The sequence below is a fragment of the Engystomops pustulosus genome, chromosome 7, assembly GCF_040894005.1.
Source record: "Engystomops pustulosus chromosome 7, aEngPut4.maternal, whole genome shotgun sequence".
NCBI classification, from domain to species: Eukaryota; Metazoa; Chordata; class Amphibia; order Anura; family Leptodactylidae; genus Engystomops; species Engystomops pustulosus.
Window position 1 is genome coordinate 91731209 of NC_092417.1, and position 23583 is coordinate 91754791.

A 23583-nucleotide genomic window follows, 5' to 3' on the forward strand; every position below is an offset into this window, starting at 1 on the left:
ATGAATTTGTTCTTTGTTGATTGATCTAATGCTCCTTTCACACTACTGTTCCTTCTTTCCGTTTCTTCCTTCCAACAAAACAGTAAAGAATAAAGGTTTAATGGATTTTTAACGTGTGAAAAAAAAAAAACCATGGATAACGAATGACTTCAAATTTACGTTGATGTCAATGGGATTTTTAACTGATATGTTTAACCTCTGTTAAACCTCCAGTCTTCACTTTTTTAAGGAGCGGTAGTGTGAATTTAGCCATGTAAAGTGTTATATATTATGCTTTCTACATTTTGTTTTTTGATTCCTTCTTTGTGGTATAGCTAGAGAAGAGTGCATTAAGGAAACGTCCCTCCCCTCCATTTATTACACCTTCTGTAATCGGTAAAATGATCTTCTCAATCGTCTATCTATCTCAAATTGCAGCACAGAACATGGAGCAGATTGAAGATTTAAAGAGGACTTGTCACCCCCCGAAAAATACCCCCACCAAATAGGTTCCCCCTAATCCTGTCCCTAGCCCCTTTATATTTATTCAATTTTTATTACAATTTGTGTGTGCACACATAGTTTTAATCAATCCAACCTTTTACCAAATAAGAGGTAGGATCGTCGTACAAGTCCCCTGGCAGTTGGCCGTATTCATGAGGGGGCCGGCCGACACACCCCCTTCACGCCCCTGCCAGTCAGGGACCTGTAAGAATAGCAGGCAGCAGCGCATGTATTGCACAATCGCTGCCAGCTCTATGTGATGATAGCGGCTGCGCCGCGCTTATTCTCGGAACCAGCTGAATGTTTGGCCGGCCCTGTGATTAAGCCCCTCTACAGCTGCTGTCAGCACAGCACGCCGAGTCGCATGGAGCCGGGAGCGATTGCGCAATATATGCTCTGCTACCGGCCATTCTTACAGGTCCCTGACTGACAGGTGTGGAGGGGGAGTGTCGGCCGGCCCCTCATGAATACGGCCGACTGCTAGGGGACCTTTTTACGGATGACTGCCAGGGGACTCTTATTTGCTAAGAGGTCGATTAAAACTGTGTTTGCACACACAAATTGTAATAAAAATTTAATAAATATAAAGGGGCTGGGGACAGGATTAGGGGGGGGGGGCATTTTTGGTGGTGGTTTTTTTCGGGGGTGTCAGGTTCTCTTTAACGAGTGTGTTGAAGTTGGTTAAACATGTGCTTCAATTCTATTATTCTGAATACTCCTTGCATGACCCCAGTGAACAGAGGTAGAAAAGATACATTAACTACAGTAATAACACAAACTTTACAAAATATTCAGACAGCCTCAAAAGGTTAAAATAGTCCAAGGATCAACACCGGTTATAAGACGCACAATGCAACTGCTCCTAAAAAAAAATCCGGTGTTGGATGGGGACAGTGGAATGGCTGTATTCCGGAGTGGTGTGTCATTTACATTATTTACAATGGTGGAGCTGATTAATACGCCCACTACACAGTCTTTTCTTTGGTTTCATCATCAGTCTGGTAAGCCTGGTTTATTCCTCGGTCTAATAAGCCTGGTTTATTCTGGAGGAACTACTTCCATGATCATTTGTACATACATGGTGATTGGCTCTGTAAAGAGAAATTATCTTAGTTTAGTAATACAAAGCATGTTGTATGGAAAAGATCAATTTCCTTTTCAAAGCTCACTCTTTGGGTTCTGTCACATATTCACGTTGGCACCCTGTGTCCTGCATTCAGACACGGGTGCTTAATGCCGATTGCGTAAGCGTTTATTTTGCTATAATAATATTTATTTTGATTTAATTTGAAAATGATAAAAATTATGTACTATAATTTACAAAAAAAGAATCTTTCCAATTTAACCCCAAATAAGAATAAATAAAAGAAAATGTAAACTTTTATTACGTTTTAACTAGCCTATACGCGTCCCGAAAAAAAACACCACAAAAAATTTTAATGTAGCACCCCCCCCCAAAAAAAGGTTATGGCCCTTAGACCAGCGCTTACGAAAATTTGCCAAAAATGCCTGGTCACTAGAGCCTTTTCAGGCCGTGTCACTAAGGGGTTAAAAAATGAAAAACATTGAACAGATGAATGACATTTGGTCTCCACTTCAGGCTGCGTTTACACGTTGTGTTTTGTTTGCGTTACATGCATGCGTTTTCAAACACCTGAAGAGATCTAAAAATAGATGTGACGGATTGATGTATACACTTTCTGCATACCTCATCCATAGACACCAACACATTGCAACAGCTGAAGAGAGATTTGCTTAATTAAAACAGCTTCACGCGCTGAGCTCTCTTCATACACAGCGGATGTGGGACCGATCGCGACAGTTAACCTGTTAAGTGCTGCGGTCAAACCTGACCACGGCACCTAACTTACCTTTACATGGTTTGCATGGCAGCCTAGTGTCTCATCCCCCTTTCCCTAGATCACATATAAAAGAAAATAAACAGTAAAAATCATAAACACATTAGGTATCATCGCGTCCCAAAATGTCTGATCTATCAAAATATAATAATTTTTCCTAGCGTTTAACCCCGTAACGTAAAATAGTGCCCAAAGTCGAAAATGCCGCTTTTTTGCCATTTTGAAAAATATAAAAAGTGATCATAAGGCTGTACAGTCCTCAAAATGATATCATTAAAGAGTCATAAAAATTCGCCAAAAATTACACCACCCACAGCTCCGTGCACTGAAATATGAACATGGCAAAATGAAGAATTTTTTTTTTTTTTTTTTGGACAGAAGGTTTTCATTTTTTTTTAAATGTATGAAGACATGATAAAACTTATACAAATTTGGTATCCTTGTGATCGTACTAACCCAAAGAATAAAAAAGACATGTCATTTGGGGTGCTCAGTGAAAGCTGTAAAATCCAAGCCCACAAGAATATGGCGCAAATGCGTTTTTCCATCATTTTTACTGCATTCAGAATTTTCCCCCGCTTCCCGATACACAGGATGGAATAATAAATACCATCACTATGAAGTGTAATTTACGCAGAAAACAAGCCCAAACACAGCTCTTTACATGGAAAAATAAAAAAAGTTAAAGAGTTTTGAAAGTTTTGATAAATGAAAATGCAAAGTGGATGTTAACACTTGTATTCACACAACACCACCGTTAACGCATTGTTACGCATGCGATAATATCGCATTAACACATACGTTAACGCAAGTGTTAAGATTTGCGTTTTGTAAATGCAAGTTTGAACAACTGTTTCATTAGGCAAATCTCTCTTCAGCTGTTGCAATGCAGTTTTAAACGCATACGTTAAACACAACGTGTGACCGCACCCTCACAGCTATGTAATCAATCTCATGCACAGTTGTCATGGCAACACATCCCCCCCCCCGATGAAGTCATGACAACTGACCGCCGCCCCCGAAGTCGGCGCCCATGCAAGCACCAATCGCAGGTGGATATGCAGCAGACACTTATCGGCTATGGAGAGGTCTAGGCCCATGTGCCCTCTTCATTCATCCACAGCCGAGGCATGACTACTATGTCATGCCTCGGTAAGGGGTTAAACGCCACGCATGTCCGCACCCTCAAATTCACTCATTCAGTTCATGTCTTTCTTAAATAAACAAACTGATTGTGATGCAGTTTTAACTACAACGTTTGACCGCACCCTTTATAATATAGAGGGGAACAGTCATTACCTTATATTTTAGAATATAAACTGCCTTTCAAAGCAACCTGTACTTTACAGATGCAGCAGGTTGGAAATTTTTTAAGTATTTATGGATTTTTAGAACTATTTTGTAACAAAAATAGAAATAAACCCAGAACAGAAGATGAATACAATACAGTGTGATTTATGGTGACAAACACATGGCAGTGGAATACATGTAAGGCACAGTGTTATTGTTACACTGCATCATGCCTGTCTCATGATTGTCGCAAGTAGTAAGGCAGATCAAGACCACACAGACATTCACAAACATTTACAGCCACTAGAAGGAAAGGTCTTTCTAAATGATAACACAGAACTCTATAGTCCCCAGACCCCACGTGTGTTTGCCATCACTTACTTGTAATCTTTTGCGCCCACTTGACCTTGTAGTGGACAAAAGGGAAGTAAATAATGAGGCCACTCAGAATAAAGATCACACAGTAAAGATAGGCCCACTCTGGTTCACCAATAATAGGTGCCAACACTAGGTACGCAGAGATCAGAACCATCAGGATCGGGATGACAATTGGTACCTGAATAGGAGAACCACAAGAGTGTGAGCATGTGGTGGAAAAGCAACAACAGTCAATTTTAAAACAATTGCTTAACCCCTTTGGGATGCAGCCTGTTTGCATGTTAAAGGGGTTTTCCCACAAAAGAAAATTCTCACATCTCAATACCCTAGTGATGTTTGTACAACAAAGATTATTTTAACCCCTTACTTTACAATTGTACTCAGTGTTATTGCTCCTATCACTCAGTGATGGTGAGTGTAAAATTCCAGAGTGTGGGCGGGGCCTCTATAAGCAGACACATTATGATCCCTTTAGTTCTGTGGGAGGACAGTGTGGCTAGATTATCAGGTGTAAGTACAATGTCGGAAGCCAGATGAAAGTGTACACAATGTGTTTGCTGGCAGGAAATGAGTGTCTGTGGGAACTCCGTGCTGGACTGCAGGGGGTAGAGAGACATAAATCTCATCTGCACAGGGTCACACAGAAATCCAAGATGGCGGCCCGACCCTAAGTCAGAAGTTAGACTGATAGAGACACTTGGACTCGTGAAATGCAGTATTTGTGTTAATAACAGTGAATTAAAGAATGTGTAATTTTGTTATCCTGAGTACATTTAAAGGAAATCTACCATTTTAAAATGGTCATTCTGACCTAAACATACCGTTACACAGCACTAGGTAAGCCGATGCTGGAGGTGGTCGTGATAATCCACAGTTTTGATGAAAAATCGATTTATCAATAGGCATATGACCCCATTCGGCACTCCTGGGCCCCTGACACAGGGCACTTGGCACGCGGGCACAATCATAACAATGCATGCGCCTTGCATGCTTGAAACTTCTCCCCCCTCGCTTGGCACATGGGCAATGTATCTTCATTATGCGCAGCCATGCGAAATGAAGATACAGGGTACATGCACCAGTGCTTCCAAGAGCTCGGTGACGTCACTGGCTCTCGGGATTGAGTTAGGGAGGGTAGGGGCATGAAGTTTCAAGCACGCAAGGTGCGTGCATTGTTATGATCGGGACCAAGCGCCCTGTGTGAAGTGCCCAGGAGCGCCGAATGGGGTCATATGCCTATTGATAAATTGACTTTTCATCGAAACTGTGGATTTCTGTGTCCTATCACGACCACCTACAGCATCGGCTTACCTAGCGCTGTGTAACGGTATGTTTAGGGCAGAATTATTATTATTAAATTGATTAATTTTAATTCATTATTCAATAAATTTTTATTCTGAGTGCTGGTGTTGCTCTTTTTGTCATTCTTTTCGGTTTGGATTTCTAGTTTTTGAGTTTAAGTGGCAGTTAATACTACTTAATGTGGGCTTAATACCTTGCACTTGCATTCATATAGTTATTTCCTAATTCGTTTTGCTTTTGTAAGTCGGTCTATGAGACTGTAGGTTGCCATGGGAACTGATCGCCACGGGTTTGGCCACCCAAGATGGAGTAATCAGGATCTGCTATCCGCAATAGCAGTGCAAAAATTTGTGATTTAAAATGAATACACCTGACATCACGACATGTGGGCGTGGAGGGGCGTGGCAACTGGTGAAGGGGATGGGCAGGGGGTGCTCTCGCCCCGCACGTGTGTTCTTTTGAAGAACTATGGAACTTTTGTAGAGAAGAACCTGGCGTGGTTTTGACGGTCACACCGCCACCGGATACATCAAGAGGCTTAAGCCTATGTGGCGCGACAAGGAGGGGGAGGTGTGGCCGCTTTCATACGCCATTGCAGGGTTAATCTCCCCTATAGTCCGTCAAAAAGTGCTTACAGCTCTTTTGAAAACTGTTTGTAAAGATGCTTAATTTTGTGCTGGGTGTAAATTACCCTTCCATACTTTGTATTACTATATCAGGTAAGTGTTAAACTGGTCTATACTTACCTTAATCGGTCTCTTCATGTCTTTTTTTGTGAATCTCATGACTACGAGGCCGCATATGGTTAATCCATAAAATAACCAGACAGCGAAGCTGAAGTAGTTAATTAGTGTGTTAATATCAGCCGGAATTATATAAATCATTCCAATAATACCCTAGAAGGGAAAAAAAAAGAAGCTGGTGGTTAGGATTACATAGAGGTGGATGAACAGCACAAGTATCTCCATCATCTAATCTGTGCTGGATGCCTATGACCTGAAGACCTATGAATCACATTCTACATGGCTTTATCCAGGGAACATTTTCCACAAATACAGCTAGTGACAGGTTTCCATAGCACCATATTAACTAAATTACATCCTTATTTTTAGCTAAAAATAGTTTCCCTCACATCCCCAGAAAATCAACTTTGTTAACTAACTTGGCATCAAAGTGGTGTGTCCTGCTCAGCTAGCCACTCCCATCTACTTCTCCCCATGCCATATATCTACCTAAATTTTAGATTTTCAGGTCATATGACCAGGTGCTTGGTGCCACCAAAGTAATATGTGTGTGTGTGTGTGTGTGTGTATATATATCTATATATATATATATATATATATATATATATATATATATATATATATATATTTCATATTATCAGTAATATTAACATATACCTCATGTAAGTATCTGATCACATAAAATCATAGCGTGCCTCCATGGACTTCTGCTCCCCATGTTTCCATGCAGGCATACTGTCATTTCATGTGATCAGATACATACATGAGGTAGATGTTAATATTACTGGGTAAAGCAAATGTTATTGGGTAAAGGACCTTAGGTGACCTCACCCTAGTCACATGACATAAAGTGTTTCAATAAAGTAACAAAGCTCACTCTCAACGTTCCAGCAAGGCACCATGTAAAACATTTGACACTTGTGGGGTTTTTTTTACCACTGATAATAAGTATAGGTATATCTGTAGTTTAATATTGGCAGGCGGTCTCCAAATAGTAGATCCATGTAGCAGCATGTCCTAGCAGTGATTCATTCCAACCAGGAACAATGAGGCAGGGCAATGTAAGTAAAATTTAACATGCAGAACTCCATTTATATTATTCAACTCACCTCAGGTGAGTAGCATGCAAGTTTACAAACTGATTTTTTAACATTGCAGCCATGCAGAGGAGCCATTTAGTTATACGGGCAATGCATTTTAATTATTGTTTTTCATGAAGTATTTATTTTGGGTCGGTCAATTTAAATGGCAGAGTCTCTTTGAACACTATTACACTCCAAGCAAGACTGGGCTTTGTACAGGACCAGAGGAAGGTGGAACAGGACTTTCAAAGAAGACCAAAGAGAGCCCTCAGGTCATGTACCCCCAAAGACTGCAGGTGTGCGTTAAGCACCACTAAGGGATCACATCCATAAAAAAGAATTCAGCAAGATATTTAGTCTCTTGTTTGTTTTCTTTGTAGAAAAATAATTCTTCTCATTTACCTGATGCAATCTACTGCTAAATACCAGTAGAAAGTAAGACAGACCTTAGTGTGAAATTTATCAAGAGGTGGCGCAGCAGTCTTTATGTGTCATCCCCACCCACCAGACATTGTGATGGATAAACTAAAATGCTCAGGCTTCTCGGTATATCCGGTGCAAAAATTAAATCTATGGCAGGTCCTGTCTGGTAAGAATTGCCCTCAAACCTGCTCAGGCTAAAGTTACTTCACCACAGGACAGGTTAATGGATTGGTACAAATCTCACATTGACGTACATAGGACACAATGGCCGGCAGTGGGGTCAGCCTCTTGACACTGATGTATGATAGGAATTTCAGCATATGTCCTTCACGGCCAGCCACGTATGTAAGCCTGCGGAAGGAGGATGTAGATGAATGGCATATTTACTATTAGGATTTAGCACATGTTTTATATTTACATGAAAATAGAAAAAAATAATTGCAGTAATTATTTTATAATAATCTGTTGTCTGATGTGCTGGCAAAGTGTGGCCTAAGACTTTCAGACTAAGAGAAATTTCTGCTGTACAACACTCTGGCATCAAAAAGTAGTACTAGAAGTGCTAGCTTATTGGATTGTTTGCATCAAAATTTGATACTGCATAATATATATATATATATATATATATATATAGGATCACATTTTGCTGACAGATTCATTGTAATTTATGGTGAAGAACTTTAAATTATAGGTAAAATCTATGGCAGCTCCTGATTGGCATAGATTTCAATTTTTTACCAGTCTAAAGACATGTCAAATTTTTTTGGGAAGAATGAGTCTTCATAAATCGGCACCCACATCCCCAGTTGGTAGAACATTTTTAGGCATGCCCTGGTAACTAGCTGTGAACTATGAATATATGAGTTAGGAATCTTGCCCTCAATCAAGTGACTCCAGTGATCAGAGGTTCCTGTTGGGAGATCTTTTCAGTGCACGGCGTGATTTTTCACTTACTGCACTTGCTTGTGGACAAGAGGTCTTTCAGAGGACCTTTCAATACCTCACACATGGTGATTGCACAGATTCATGGGCACTTTGGGGGTTAGGAAGAAAATTTACAATTGTTGAGCTATCAGTCCTGGTATCCAACCATAGTAATCCTATTCACTGTCAGAGAGCTGGAGCTAAGGATAGCATATATTATGCAAATCTTCTAATGTGCAGTCGGCAGCAGACGATCTCAAAGAGGCTGTTGTGTACATGTACAGTGTGATCTGCCTATGCTCACTTATCACACTGTCTGCTGCGGCAAGCAGAGTAAATCTGACAGGAGCTGCACATGCAAGCCGAAGAAGAGTGGGATATGGATGTCGACTACAATGGACTAGAGAGCTGCTGATAGGAGAGTATAGAAATCCCTATGCAACAAGCTAATCATTCACAGCAATTATTGTGACACACATTTATTAGCATTAGCCACAAGGACAATGAGCATGTTCTATAGTAGTAGCCACCTGGGCAACAAGCGTGTTCTAGAGCAGTAGGTAGGTAATATGCATGCTATAAAGCTGTAGACACCTATACAATATCCATGCTTTGTAACAGTAGCCAATCAGAAAATCCTGCATGTTCTATAGCAGAAGCTATTTTCTTGTTGCATAGAGATTTCTTGGACCTTGTTACCAGCATTATCATCTTCTTCAGTGTATGCTCCCAGTTCCACACAGCTGTGCTCTGTGCGGCGAGCAACGGAGAAGTGTGCCGCAGTGGACTGAGTAATCTCATTAGATGAGCATTAGCAGATGACAATATGCACACACACACAGCAGCTTCTCTGACACTGTTGCTGAATTAACAGTGTAAGAGAGGGTTAGCATAATACAGCCTCCAACCAGCACTCCCACAATGACAATACAAAGAAATATAATGGTCAGATAGCGGAACTGATATTTAGGAAGAAAAAATTTGAATTGCCCCTGAATTATGTAACAACCCCTACAGAATGGGGTGCAAATCACCACATATGGAAGGTGGTGAAAGGTACTCTTTAATGTGTTTTGTATATAACTATATAAGTGTGTATATTATAGTTACGAAATCAGAAGGGAAAATTATTTATTCTAGACATGTACTGAAAATGTATACATAGTGATATTTATTGCAGAAATTGTACAATTAGGAATTCAAGGTAACATTTTCATGAGGCCAGTGTCATAAATACTGCAGAACTCTGGTCACTATTTTGATTTAGTATAATAAATGAAAGTCACAAATAAATCCTAAACACAGAATATATACTATACACCTAAGTGCACTAAATTCCCTGAGCGATCAGACCACATTGTGCATGGGCACCCCCTAATCAGATTTAAGAGGTGAAATGGTTACCTGTGACCAGGTAAAGCAATGATTTTTACTTACCTGCCAGCTGTGAAACAAGATCCATTTGCAGATCCAATAGTTGAAAATGCCACAAATAAGGGAACCAGCCAGGCTGCAGGATACAAAACACGATCCCCAAAGGTCTGCAAAAGAACGCATATGTTTTCCTACAGCTTACAATATCTGCATTCCATATACTCCTTGTATTGATCACTCGAAGTGCCAGGTAAACAAAGCAATATAAGCCTACCTGCACACAATGCAGTCCATTTTTAGCCTCACGTGTCATTGATTTGTGAGGTCCTCTTACAATGATAACAGCATAAAAGTCTGACCAAGCCATAAACGGGGGCAGTACAACCTGCTCCAAAATTTGTTGCTCAGGCAGTTGGTGTAGTGAATGAGCCCATAGAAAAAGATGGGCACATGTGCAGTCTATTGAAACTAAGGCTAGCATGTGTCCCAACACAACATTCATGGTCATGCATTTACACAAAACAAAACTAACAGCTTCCCTGTTCCCTGACATTCCTGCGCAGCTTTATAAGGAAGTGTTATGAAGTGTAATGAATTAATACCTGTATATAGCTAGATATTGCAATTGTGTCCCCCTCCTCTGTGTCCATTATGTATAAAGCCTGTGGGAAAGTGCTCACATGTCTCCATTGAAGAAGATCCAATGTATTACCCAGAAGATAATCACCACCTGACTCCTCTTCAGTCTACAAATTATTTCTCTGGCAATATCTTTTCTTCCCCCTAAATACTGCTCTTCTCCCTCTCCTCTGGCAGTAGTTCTCCTTCTTATGCACATACTTTCCCTTGACTGTTACCATTTTCACAACGCACCTCCATAGGTCAAGGGATAGTTACTTGTTAGGTGGGTTAATGGGTTCCATGTGTATGTGTTTGTTTCTGTATAGTTGTGGGTCGATTTCATTTTATTAAACAGTACCCGCTAATAAACAATGTGCTTTATTGATGAGAGGAACGGACAAAAAGCAGGAACATAATCCTTATATAACACTGAAGATCTACTCTTAGAATGTAGAGAGGACATATATAGCTCCTTCCGTATTCCCACAGTTTTATGTGTGGAAAAAGGGACAAGTAAGAGACCCAATAACCTGGAAGGTCTGCCAAAAGGGGGAGAAAAAGGCGGGACTACTTTAGATCTTATTATCAGGTCTATTTGAAGCTCTCTCTCTCAGTCTCTGTACTCCATAGGGCACCAGAGAACAGAAATAAGATTAATATTGGAAAGGGGAGGGAGACTAGATGCTAGTTACTTTTGAATATTGTAAGAGCTAGTAATATTGGTTATTGTAGTAATAATTTAACCCCTCCTTTTACACATTTGCACAATAAAACTTCTTCCTCTTGTCAATTAGATTGTATGCATATTCCTGAGCTAATGAATTTCATGGCTAATAAACTGTTTCACAGATGTGAGGATGATATTCTGTAAAGGCATATAGAACAACAGTTGTCAGTATACTGATCCTGCACATGGACCCTCAAACCTACCACAGCAACAGCCGGAGACTGCAAGAGCTCAGTGGGGGTCATAACAGTGTAATAGGCAATGTTGACCAGCAGGTAACAGACCATGACCAATGGGATCCCAAAAATGATGGCTAAAGGAAGATTCCTGTGTAAAAGCAAGAAAAACAGGATGTGAAAAGGCATAAACATACATACTTTTTATATTATAAAACAGAAGACTTATAGGTAACAATTGTTAACACTTGGTGGCAGCACATTCACGCTGCAGCTTGGACCATGCTGATATATGCTGAGAATATTCTAGCTTAGTAAGTAATAAAATATATGTAAAAGTGGTATAAAAGTTATGGATCTGCATGGTGCTAAATATTCTTGTACATAGTCATATGGATCTTGTTTATATTTAACCTGGGTATCCTCTGTATATAATTCTATATGTACAGCTGCTTTAAGTCATACAGCGTCCTGTGTATAGTGATATGGAACATGCTGATATATACCAGAGGATACCCAGGTTATAATTATATATGTACAGCTGGTATAAAAGTTATAGATCTTCATATTGCTAAATCTTCTTGTACATAGTCATATGGACCTTTTTAACCTGAGAATCTCCTGGTATATAATGATATATGTACAGCTGGTTTGAGCCTTAAAGGAAATCTACCATCAAAATCAAGCATGATAAGCCAGGATCACTTACATATAAATAGATAGACGACATAGATCCAGGCACCGTGACTGTTGTAAGCTTCTTAATTTGATATTTGTGGGGGCACCGCAATTGTGTTCTTAGAAGTATACTCAGTGGCGTAATGATCGCAGTCACGTGACTGGGCCCAGCCCTGGTATGGGCCCATATCTGCCGGGCGGAAGGTGCAGGCGCAAGAGCGGTGATAGCGGACCAATTCTATGTGTGTCAATGAGACACACATTGCATTGATTCAGCGACAAAAGCAGGCACGTCCCTGCTCGTTATCAAAGTTCGGTAACTCATGGAGAAGAATTGTCATCTGTGAGTAGCCACCAAGATAAAGACCAGGACAGATCACAGGTAGAAAGCCATCTGAGTCTGAATTATACAGTAAGCGATGTCTATGGCAGCCCTGGTGTGCAAAACATTTTGGCAGTATGTAGTAATATGTAGTATTTTCCCAGTTGGTATATATTTATGTATATGGTGTATTCATTGCTGCAATATTATTAGTATTGTACAGACATGTGGGTATTGGTGTTGGGATCTATATTTATATGTAACTGTACTTCAGTGTATATATATGTATATGTATAGCGTGTATATTGTGTTGTGTTTATGTCTGTTATGTATGTATAGTGTATGTGTGCTAATGTCTGTGGAGTGTATATATGGTATATATGAAGAATAATGTGTGGGAAAGGTCCGACAGCAAGGGTTTAGGTATAAAGGCTCTGAAAACCGATAAAATGAGTGGAGGGGGGCTGAGCACAGCATTTTCAGTTGTGTTGTGAGAAAAATATACTTTTTAGGATTACATAGTGTGACATAGTTGTTATCTAGGGGAAATTATATTGCGACTGTAAGTGACTGTGGTATTTTTAAAGACACACTGTGGACATGTGCTATAATACATATGGGAGAAGTGGACATATACCGGTAGTTGTATGTGAAAGAGCATAATAGTCATTTTTTTCTTTTTGATCGTTAGATGACAATTTTGCCTTTGCTAACCAATACTGTAGTCACAGACTTATCTACTTGTGTGTGAGGCAATGAAATGCATGTCATATGGTGCACAATTGTAAATGGGCCCACTAGGATAGCAGTGGTGTAACAGAATTTGCCTGCATGGGTCCCTGAAAATCCTGAGGGCAGCCCTGTTGGTATAAAATGATACATGCATGCAATAGTAAAACAGTGTTGTGCATGCTGGGACTTCTTCATAGATCTCCTATAGCCCCCTGAAATCAATATGTACACCCCTGCTGCAGTTCTATAAATTCTCCATAATAAATCAGTTGCATTTGCTTCTCACCTGTATGGATTTTTAAGTTCCTCTGTAATATAATTGAGCTGGTTCCTAAAGGAAGAATCATAATTCACAAATGTCAGATTGGTCACAATCAGAAATTAGAAATTGTACAGAAGAAAAGTGCCCCTTTTATTAAAAAAAATATATATTACAATAAAACAGAATGAAGATGAATAACCAAAACTGTCAGATAAAGTATTATACACATCGGCAAATAGTGCTGTGCTATATAGGGAATTAAAGACTAAGAACTTCATTATTGATATGAAAGTCTCCCTACAGTCAGTTCTGTCTGGGGCTGCTCCGGTTTATTTAGTATGGCACAATGGCCCAGCTTCTGCAGAACCTCTTTATGACAAAATAAGGAAGCACTGCTGGTAATAACGTTTACCCAGGTGACAGCTGGAAGCCCTTCCTATTATACAACTCTTTACACATAATTCTGCTCTCTGTAGGAAATTCTTCAGAACTCCCCTCTCGAATAGTCTGGTGCAAGTGGTTACATGAGCAGAATGGGGAAATTATTTACAATGTCCTTAGGTAACTAATCATAAAGGAAAGTATATTTTACATTAGAAGCAGAAAAGATTTTAGTTACGGTAATATTTCCTCTAATGTGTAATTTGTAACATTACAAGTGGCGCAGCATTGTCTAGGTCAGTGATATCAAGTTTTTGCTAAACTATACTTTCCTCTATATCATCACTGTCTGAATCCGATTGAGGCCACCAGTTTTGGGAACTACATTATGGTCAACAGGTCCTCTTTGCTATGGTGTTCATAATTAAAGTGGCATGAAGGAATATTAGTAATGGAGACATCTTCCTACCATCCATCATAGGCCCACAGACCATTGTAAAGTGCCAGGCCAATTCCCCCAACTGTGATTTTTGAGCCTTCAAAGCTGTTAGTAAAGTTCTGAGTATTTCCTGTGGAAGACAAAGTCTCAATGAGCTTCTGCTATTTCAGTATACAATTGTATGGGCTGAGTTGTAATATGAGATGCAATCTGTAGACAATGGTAGCATGGTCTCTAATGCAAGGTTAAAGGGGTTGGTCACATCTACCAAAAGATCTGCATAACTTTATTGATATGTAAAATTAAGCTTTCTGTCTTTTTCCTCATCAGCCAGCCATTCCTGACCATAAAATGGCGGCTGATGGAAGGTTATGTGATCTCTGTCCATGAACAATCGCCCTGCCAGGAACTTATGATAATATTCATGAATATAAGATCAAGGTTCTGGAAGGGCAATTGCTCATGGACAGTTACAGATCACATGACCCTCCATCTGCAGCGATTTTATGGACAGGAATGTCTGGCTGATGAGGTAAAAGACAGGAGGCTTCATTTTACATATCAATGAATCGGTGCAGTACTTTTAATACATGTATATTGGTAAATTACCTAATATCCTGCAGCACACACACATTACAAAATTCATGAGGTAAAGTTGCCAACCCCTTCAACTCCTCCCAAGTGTGAATCCTCCCTTCCCTGTATCCCGTCATGGACCTGTGGGGGACTACAGCATCTCACATACCTTGTATAAGCAGGACAATGCCACTGACAATGATGATGATGATGATTATCATTTTGGCTACGGTGAAGAAGTTTTGCACGTAACTTGCCAGCTTCACACTCAGACAGTTTACCACTGTGATTGTCACTGCCAGACAGAATAAATGAGATATATAATGGCAGCAGCAAATAGTGGTTTTCCTCATTATATACAGAGATGATATCGATGAGGCCACCCGCCCCATGGTGGTAGCAGTGACATTGCCATTTTATAGACATTTTACAAAGTAGTGGATCTTTCATGGCTTTTTCATATAAGGAAACATACTCACTGATGGCCGCAGCAGCTAGGCATTTGATGACTACCTCAGGGGGTTCACAGCCAGGGTAAAATGGTGCTGATGCATACTCTGCAAAGCTAAGACATATTATAGCAAATGATGAAGGTTTCATCACAATGACGCTGGCCCAGGAAAAGAGGAAGGCAGGTATTGGTCCAAAGGCCTCCATGAGATATGGATATTCTCCTCCAGACTTAGTTATCATTGTGCCGAGTTCAGCAAAACACAGGGCACCTGTAAATACATGAGAAATAGAGATGAGACAGATCAGAGATGAGAAATGATGAGATGCATATAACACGCAATGACATTTTCAGCTTTGCTATCTCAGCAACACACACTGTCAACTCTGCTGTGCTACCCTCCCCTGGATAAAGACCTTTTCTGTCTGTAGCTTATACAGTAAGTCTTCTCACACTGCTGCTTGCCAGCAGGAAGTCTGTGTGTGTGTGTAAGCTCGACTTGGAATGTAAGGGGAGGGGCCAATGTAGAGAGGAGCTCACTGCAGCGTTAGACAGGAGAACAATCTGTCCTGCTTTACTTCTGGTTTACGTTTGGATCCTGGGGCAACTGAAATTTTATACACCAGGACTGATAGAGACAGGTTGGAATAATATCTGTGAAATGCTGTAATTTTGTTAATAACAGTGAATTATAGAATGTGTTATTTTGTTATTCTGAGTATATTTAAGAAACTTGTCTTTGTGGGAATACCCCTTTACGTTTAACTTACACTTCACTATTACTTATACTGTACTTATCAAGTGTAAAGAAATAAGGATACTGTAACAAAGATCAACGCCAAAAGAGTCACTCTACCATCCGTGCAGGAAGTACAACACAGATTTGCAATTGCAGTGATGATTCATATTTACCCATGATTCCAATCCCTCCACACGCCGTCCAGATAATTAAACATGGTCCCACAGCTCCTGTGTTTCTGAGAACAGATTTTGGGGAAATGAAAATTCCAGAGCCAATGATCGTACCAACAATGAGACTTATCCCACTGAGTAGTCCCACCTTGGGAAGACAAAAGTGTAGGTCAATAGTTGCTTCCCACATGATGTCCATTGTCATGGAATTGCATATGTACAATAAGCAGGTCATAGAAAAACAACTGAAAAATTACTTCAATTGGGCATCCTGAGTCCCAGGTTAATACTCGTATTCAAGAAAAAACAAATAAATTGTTCACACATACGATGTTACAACACTGTAGTAGTGATGTTATATACATTTTCATATTCTCATTATGAACACAGTGCTAGAACACCCTTCCCACTACTGAGATAATACTATCCCACGGCATACATTGGAACAGATACATTAACCCTGGTAAAAATTAGAACAGTGCTTAGATTAGGCAGTCAGAATGTTATCCGTAAATTTGGTGCATACCCCTTTTTACATCCAACAGAAGACAATGCCATTTTGAAGTGAATTTAGCAAATATATGACGAAGGACTATTTCTTATAAATTTATTCACAATTATTATGTAATAGAGCAGTGATGGCAAACCTTTTAGACACCGAGTGCCTAAACTACAACCAAAACCCACATATTTTTCGTAAAGTGCCAATGCAACAATTTAAGCAGTAATTTATTACTCCCTGCTCTTTCATGGGTTTAAATTGTATAGGCACCTGAGGCCACCAATGCAGTAGAAAGAAGAAGACGTTTGGATAATCATTGTAGCTTCATTTTAGGGTCCTGAGCTGCCTGGGACTGCAAGAGGCCTTTAGTCCTGTCTGGTGAACCCTGCCCTGGGGCGATGGCAAGGGAGCCCATATAGAGTGCTCTAAGCACCACCTCTGGCACCCGTGCCATAGGTTCGCCACCACTGTAATAGAGATTATTCAGGATACAACCTACATTGAGATTTTATACATGGGCTTTCAAGAGTCCTCCCTCTGGCAGGACTATCTTGGCCCCCTGTGTCCCCAGTCTAGACATGATGTACAGCATAGAGGCCTGTTTTTTAAGGCAAAGTAAACTAGAACTGTAACATATTTGTTGTCAGAAATCTACTTGGCTATATTGTGATTATTCTTATTCTCATTGATCAAAGGGCCAGATTACAGGGTGAGGGTGAGGTTTTTTTGTTGTTGTAGTTGAACTACAAGTGTTTAAAACCTGTCACCAAGAATGTCATTTTTAGCTGGTGACAGGTTCCATAAGTCAATGCTAGGTGAGTCAGGGGAGGGGAGGCAGCTTCATCAGGCTGTGTCTACCTGTGTCTCCTCATGCATTGTTCCTCTCCTCCATGCCATCCCCCTCCCTCCTCTGCCTGCTCAATGCACCTAACTGGAAGTGTGGAGACTGACACAGGCACACACACACACACAGGCTGCAGCTGCCCCTCCCGGGAGACTCACCACACACTGCTTGCAGGGAGCCAGGTAATATAAATTAAACTTTTAGAAACTACTGAAATGATTCAGAATAGCAGAGGTTATTGTAATGAGTTGCCAGTTAAAAATGGCATTCCTGGTGACAGGCATCATACAAAATTGCAAGGAATTTATACAGAAATATCCCTTTAATTATGAAGAAAGGTGAAACATCTCCAGAACACCATAAATTCTTCCCTGGGATATGTGGATTCACACTTGGCCTCAGACTTTGTACCTTACAATAAATAAGAAACTTTCCCTAGCTAGTTAATACTTTTATAGATTCTAACAAGCAATTGCTGTAATTTACCTGTGATCTATGGTCATTGTGAACGTCATCCACAAAGTTACAAAATGTCCTACTATGCAAGGGTCACAACCAGTAGCTGAATCTTATATGTGCGGTTTGGGTGGCCATCCAAGATCCAAAGCCCATGGGGCCCATGGCTACCAGAACCAGTCACAAGGGTCGATGCTGCCCTGTAGAGATAATAGAGAGGCACCTCCAGCCGATATCTTCCAAATGTGGGGAGATTTATCAGAAGTGTCCAAGAGCAAAACTGTTCTAGTTACCCATGGCAACCAATCAGATCTCAGCTTTCATTTTCCCACTGCTGGTTATAATTTTTAATCTGAGCCCTGAATGGTTTCCATGAGGCAATTAGAACAGTTTAACCTCAGACACTTCTGATAAATCTCTCCCAGAGTGAGCTACTTTATAACTGTGTGACAGGAACCCGTGTAATCATTAGCAGAGTATAGCATAGCAATATGTAGTATGAAGCCACAGATTCATGTGCTTCTGGGATGAAGACTGGTTAATGGTGTTATATCCATAGTCAGCTGTGCAGAGATAAAACAACACAGGATTGTTGCAATGGATTTTGTTGTGTGTCATCTTTTCTTATCTTTATTCAGTCACATAATGATGGTTTAACAGCAAGATAAAATTGTCATGTAGATAACTAACTAAAGTGTGTATTCATTAACCCATGAAGCCCAGTGCTGACTACACCAAAACACAAGCTCAGATGTCAAGTAGACACAAGAGATGTGAAAAGAACCTGAACAAGCACATTTGGGTCATGAAGAGTAACAAGAAGGCAGACAGTTGTTTTTTTTTTTTGTTTTTTAATTTAAGTCCATGAATTATTTCTTCGTATGTTTCTATTTTGGGGGCAGTAACGTGGTTTAAGCTGCTAGAGCCGTGGCCTTTTCCTATATACAATTATTATTGTGAATTTAAGGCCTGAACATTACTTCCTCCCCAGGACCCAGAAGCAGCTTAATAAATAGCTGGATGAGTCATCTGATGAAAATATCTTGTCTTTATGTTGATCGGAGTCGGCTATATTTAAACACCGAGCAGCATGTAGCGATCAATATGAGGTGTCTACAGATTGAGTTATTAGTCTATTCCTGGACGTCGCCATGCTTCATCCTACGTAGTGTGAGATGACCTCACCTCTGTATGTGATCTTCAACATTAATATTTTACAGAATAATACTGGCTCCCCAGTTCACACAAACCACAGACAAATCAGTTACAAAGATCCGTAGTCTCCAACAAGGCTTTCAGGACATGCTGGAGATTGTAGTTTGCACGATTTCAAAGCAAGAGGTGGGACACGCCTGACACAGATCCTAAGATGTATGATCTATTAACCTAATATGTCACAAATATGCCAATTTTTAATATAGGACAAAACATGGTCTTTTTTACCAGCAGTGAAATGAAAACAAACAGTTTTCTGTTACAGCTAAAAGTTGAAATGTAAAGAGGTCGCAGTCATTCAACAACTATTTGTCTATAGTTTTAATAGAGTAAAATCCAATAAGTGACAAAGAACCAAGTGAAAAACTTGTACATATACCCTATAAAAATGGATACTCGATTAGCTACCATGTGTTAAACTCAAACACTGATTCGCCTATACAAAATTACAGGGAAATAGATATAAATCCCTGTTGCTACTACATGTTAAACCCACGTTATAATACTATGCCACCAAAAAAGAGGGGAATAAACTACTAAACATTGGGAGATTATGGGATAAGTATAGAGCATCCCTGATGAAGCCAATGTGAAACGTGTTGGGCCTAGTCTATCCAGTCTGTATATTTCCCTCTGTTTAGGGTTCATACTTTGGGCCTGTGCAAAATATTTTTGCCTTATTAATTTTATTACACATTACCTATATATACTTAATTTTTATGTACAGCTCCCTTATATAGATCCCTTATGATGCAGTTTACCTTTGGGCAGACCTTTTTCAATGTGCGGTAAGTTGCCATTTTAATGTATATTTTAATTGTTGACTTAATAAAAAGTATGTTCTTATCTCCTAATGTCTAATGGTATATTCCCCTATTTTTGGTGGCATCAACCACTGGTTCATCAATTAGTTATAGAGGGTTTTAAGTCCCCTAGATACATTGCAGATATAATTTAAGATATAAAGGACAAAGCTTTTTAAAGAAAAAGGGGAATCTCTGAACCTATGTCTTCATGTATGGGGCTAAGAACTTCACAATTGTTATAATGGAGGGATTGCAATGCTCTTCTGACCAGCGTCGCTCTTGTTCCTCTTGTCGCCTGCGCAATAATAAATAAACAATAATCCTAAATATTCCAACTAGAAATCTAGTCATTGCTGACTTGCCTGCTTCTTCAGTTGCATCGCTGTGGACTCTTTGCTCTTGATTGACTGGCTATCATCATTTTGGACTACTTTCCTCTTCTTTACACGATCCTCGCCCATGGTGCCCAGTGATGCTGGTTCTGTATCACACATCAGAGACATAAATTATAATGGGGAAACAGGAAACAAATTGCTACAGTTTAATGGCTCAGAAAATCTTGTAGAACAATAAAAAAACAATATATTGGCTTTTAAATGCTGTAATCAGGTTGGCATTGTGGTGACGGTATTTCTTAATTGGAAATTGTAGGCAGACTTTATTTTATTTCCTTTTATTTTGTTGATTAGCATCAAAGAAAGTTTAGCAAATAATCAATGCCCTGTGAATCATGCGTTAATGTTCACCTACTGGATACACACAGCCACTCCTCCTGCCCCCTGGCCAAGCAAGTGTGAGACCCAAATTGGCTTACATCAGTGACATTACAAGATTATTACATGCATTGGAAAATCTCCCAGAATAATTAAAGTCTTTACACCCCTTATAACTATTTTTTTTTTGTAAAAGTTCTTTGCTGGACCTCTATAGACATTTATTGAGATGAAATCAGAAAAGATAATGGGGCAGAAGTGTGACTGTATGCGGCACACACCACCTGGGAACACACACATCTAATCACGATAGGAGTAGCTTGTGGTGGAGATATATATCTATCTATCTATATATACATATATATATATATATATATATATATATATATACACATACACACTTCTTAAATTAATCTGTGATGGCTGTTTTCAGACACATATTTTTGTGTTTTTTATTAAAAAAAACCCTTTCTGTTCTGTTAGGGAACTTTCACACATGGACCCATTATAGTCATAACATCCTTTTTATTATTTATCACAGTGCAACAGCCAGCTGTCCACTACTTTTTACTGACATGCATCCAACACTTTCATATGCAAGTCCATGTAGCCACTAAGAAATAGACTGCACCAGGACACTGGCTATTTTTCACAGAAATAGAAAACACTTAGGACACACCAATCAGACATTGAAGAAAACCTGTTGTACAGTGTGCAAAATGGTTGTGCATTTAACCATATAATAGAGTTGTCTTTATGATAATTTCAATGCAACAATTATGAATGGCAGTCAGCTCAACTTTTTAGCATGTGACACAGATGCCGGTTAACTGATCTTTTAGGTGCCTTGCCCATGAGCGGTTTTCTCATGCGAGTGCAGTCCGAGTCTACATGAGACAGCTCTTGGACAGAACTCATTGATAGGCTATTCTGCTGTGCCCATGTTCAATGCTTTCACAGTCCATTGATCCATTTGAGATAAACACAGCATGTACTACTCTCTTCCGAGTTCTGTGTGACAAGAAAACAGACCACACTCGGATGTATCCAAGTGCAGTCAATTTTTGATGCATGTGTTTCTAGAAGATGCTTCAAAAAAGGTTAATTTGAGAACTGTGAAAATCATATCTGAATATTATACATAACTCGGATTCTATTAGGATAATAAAAATGGAAGGTCTGACAGTTCTAGGCCTGAAATAAATAAAAACATACAATTTAACCCTCGATTCATGGACAACTGGCCATACACACACCAATTTAGAATGATTGGTCAGGTATATGCAAATGCAAAATAAGGATGTTCTTTTAGTCTTGTTGACAGTCTAATAACAGTGACTTTATACAAAATAAAACTTGGCACTGCTATGCAGTTGCAGATCAGCCCTAACCATCAAACACTGGAGACGCTTGCCCTTAACATTACAGTTATGCTTGTACTGTGACTGGCAGGCATTAACCATTTACACACAGAGGTAGGGCGACTTTACACTTGCTGAGTTTGGTCTGTGCTTCCGCAAGGTCCTGCTTAACAGACGAACCATAGAGCACCATACTAATATATAATACACAAAGTTCCTGCTGTCTCTATTTACAGTGGAGGTGGCAGTGTATTCATTACAGTGAAGCAGGAACTTTGTGCATCATATATCAATATGGTGCTTGGAGTCCTGTTCCCAGTGGGTCCTATCCATGAAGCTGCAGCTGCACAGTCCTTGGTTCCCGGACCAAAAACAGCAAGTCACCCTTATATGGATAGAATCAATTCACATATTCCTCAACTGCTATGATCTTCCTAAAACACAAAAAACACAGGGGTTGTAGCTAGTCCTAACCATTTATCTTAAAACAGGGACCAAGATCAGAGATAATTGCTATTGGTGAATCAAAAAGCATCTCTACTTTTTTGCAATCATACGATTTGATTGAAACATAATTTTAAAAAAATCACAGGTGGTTTCCAAATGTTACAATACAGCGAAGGATTAGCGTAATTGCACAGGAACAGGGTTATCTTGCGGGTGGAATCACACTGAACCAATGATTATAAGTTATATTGTGTAAAGATGCTATAAAATAAGCTAAATACAAGGTATAACCCCAAATAAAATCGATTCAATTGGCTAAAATTCAATTCATAATCAATTGCAATAATGATTAGCGCAAAGATGGAGTGACCTTACCTTGTGTGTGTGAAATGCTTTTCTCTTAGACAGAGTAGTGGAAGATGAGAGTCTTCTAGAGTTTTATAAGCCACAGTTAAAGTTCAAAAATAATCTTTCCAATCCGGAGAAGGAGCTTATGAACAGCGGAACAGAGGTCATTGTCAGTAATTATTAAACATGTCCTAATTATTGCAGAGCTGAATGCTGCAGCTTGCACAATGCTTGGCTTACAATCTCTAGCAACACATTACATCTGTTTACAATGTGTATTTCTTTTTTGCACTGGGCTGTCGAAGTCTTCTGCACACAATGGCCTCCTGGCTGGATGGCTACAAACAAAGTCTTGTTGTTCTGTAAAACCTACACACAGCCGGGAACTGAGACTCATTATGAGAGTATTTCAGCAGAATCTAATACAGTTACAATCTCTTCGATTTATGGAGGAAATAAATAAATGAAAACACAACATTCAGGACAGTACTACAGTGATAGTACATAGACACCAGTGTAGGACGTAAAAGTATTATATTTTCATTTACGGCCATTGACAGAATCTTACATTGCAGCATTGCTGACAAGAAGTGGGGATAACGTCTGCTTACACATTTTGTAATGCAAGATTTTTGTAATGTAAAAAAGACAAAATTAAATATTTCACATCACCTTATAATATGTACAACTCAACTGAAAAATGAATGGAAATTAAATAATTAAAACAATGTGTTTGCTGAAATATGCACAACCTAA

General features: G+C 39.5%; 1 protein-coding gene across 1 annotated transcript; it reads right to left on the reverse strand.

The window, feature by feature from the left end:
• Window positions 1–660: 660 nt before the first annotated feature.
• Window positions 661–23052, reverse strand: SLC7A9 (solute carrier family 7 member 9). The gene is made up of 13 exons (XM_072114252.1): window positions 22855–23052; window positions 20321–20439; window positions 16136–16283; window positions 15252–15494; window positions 14942–15067; window positions 14227–14326; window positions 13401–13445; window positions 11410–11533; window positions 9922–10025; window positions 7815–7911; window positions 6059–6208; window positions 4014–4188; window positions 661–1574 (listed from the first exon to the last, which is right to left on the reverse strand). The coding sequence occupies exons 2-13, from the start codon at window positions 20417–20419 to the stop codon at window positions 1522–1524; spliced, it is 1464 nt and encodes a 487-aa protein (XP_071970353.1). The 5' UTR covers window positions 20420–20439; window positions 22855–23052; the 3' UTR covers window positions 661–1521.
• Window positions 23053–23583: the final 531 nt, after the last annotated feature.

Bases quoted from the DNA above. Each gene is read 5' to 3' on its own strand.
- SLC7A9 (XM_072114252.1), bottom strand. From the start codon at position 20,419: ATGGGCGAGGATCGTGTAAAGAAGAGGAAAGTAGTCCAAAATGATGAT. The intron at 11,534-13,400 runs GTGAGAAGCAAA...GCTTTTACACAG, and splicing joins GAACTTAAAAATCCATACAG to GAATCTTCCTTTAGCCATCA. The intron at 1,575-4,013 runs GTAAGTGATGGC...TTCTCTTTACAG, and splicing joins GTGGGCGCAAAAGATTACAA to AGCCAATCACCATGTATGTA.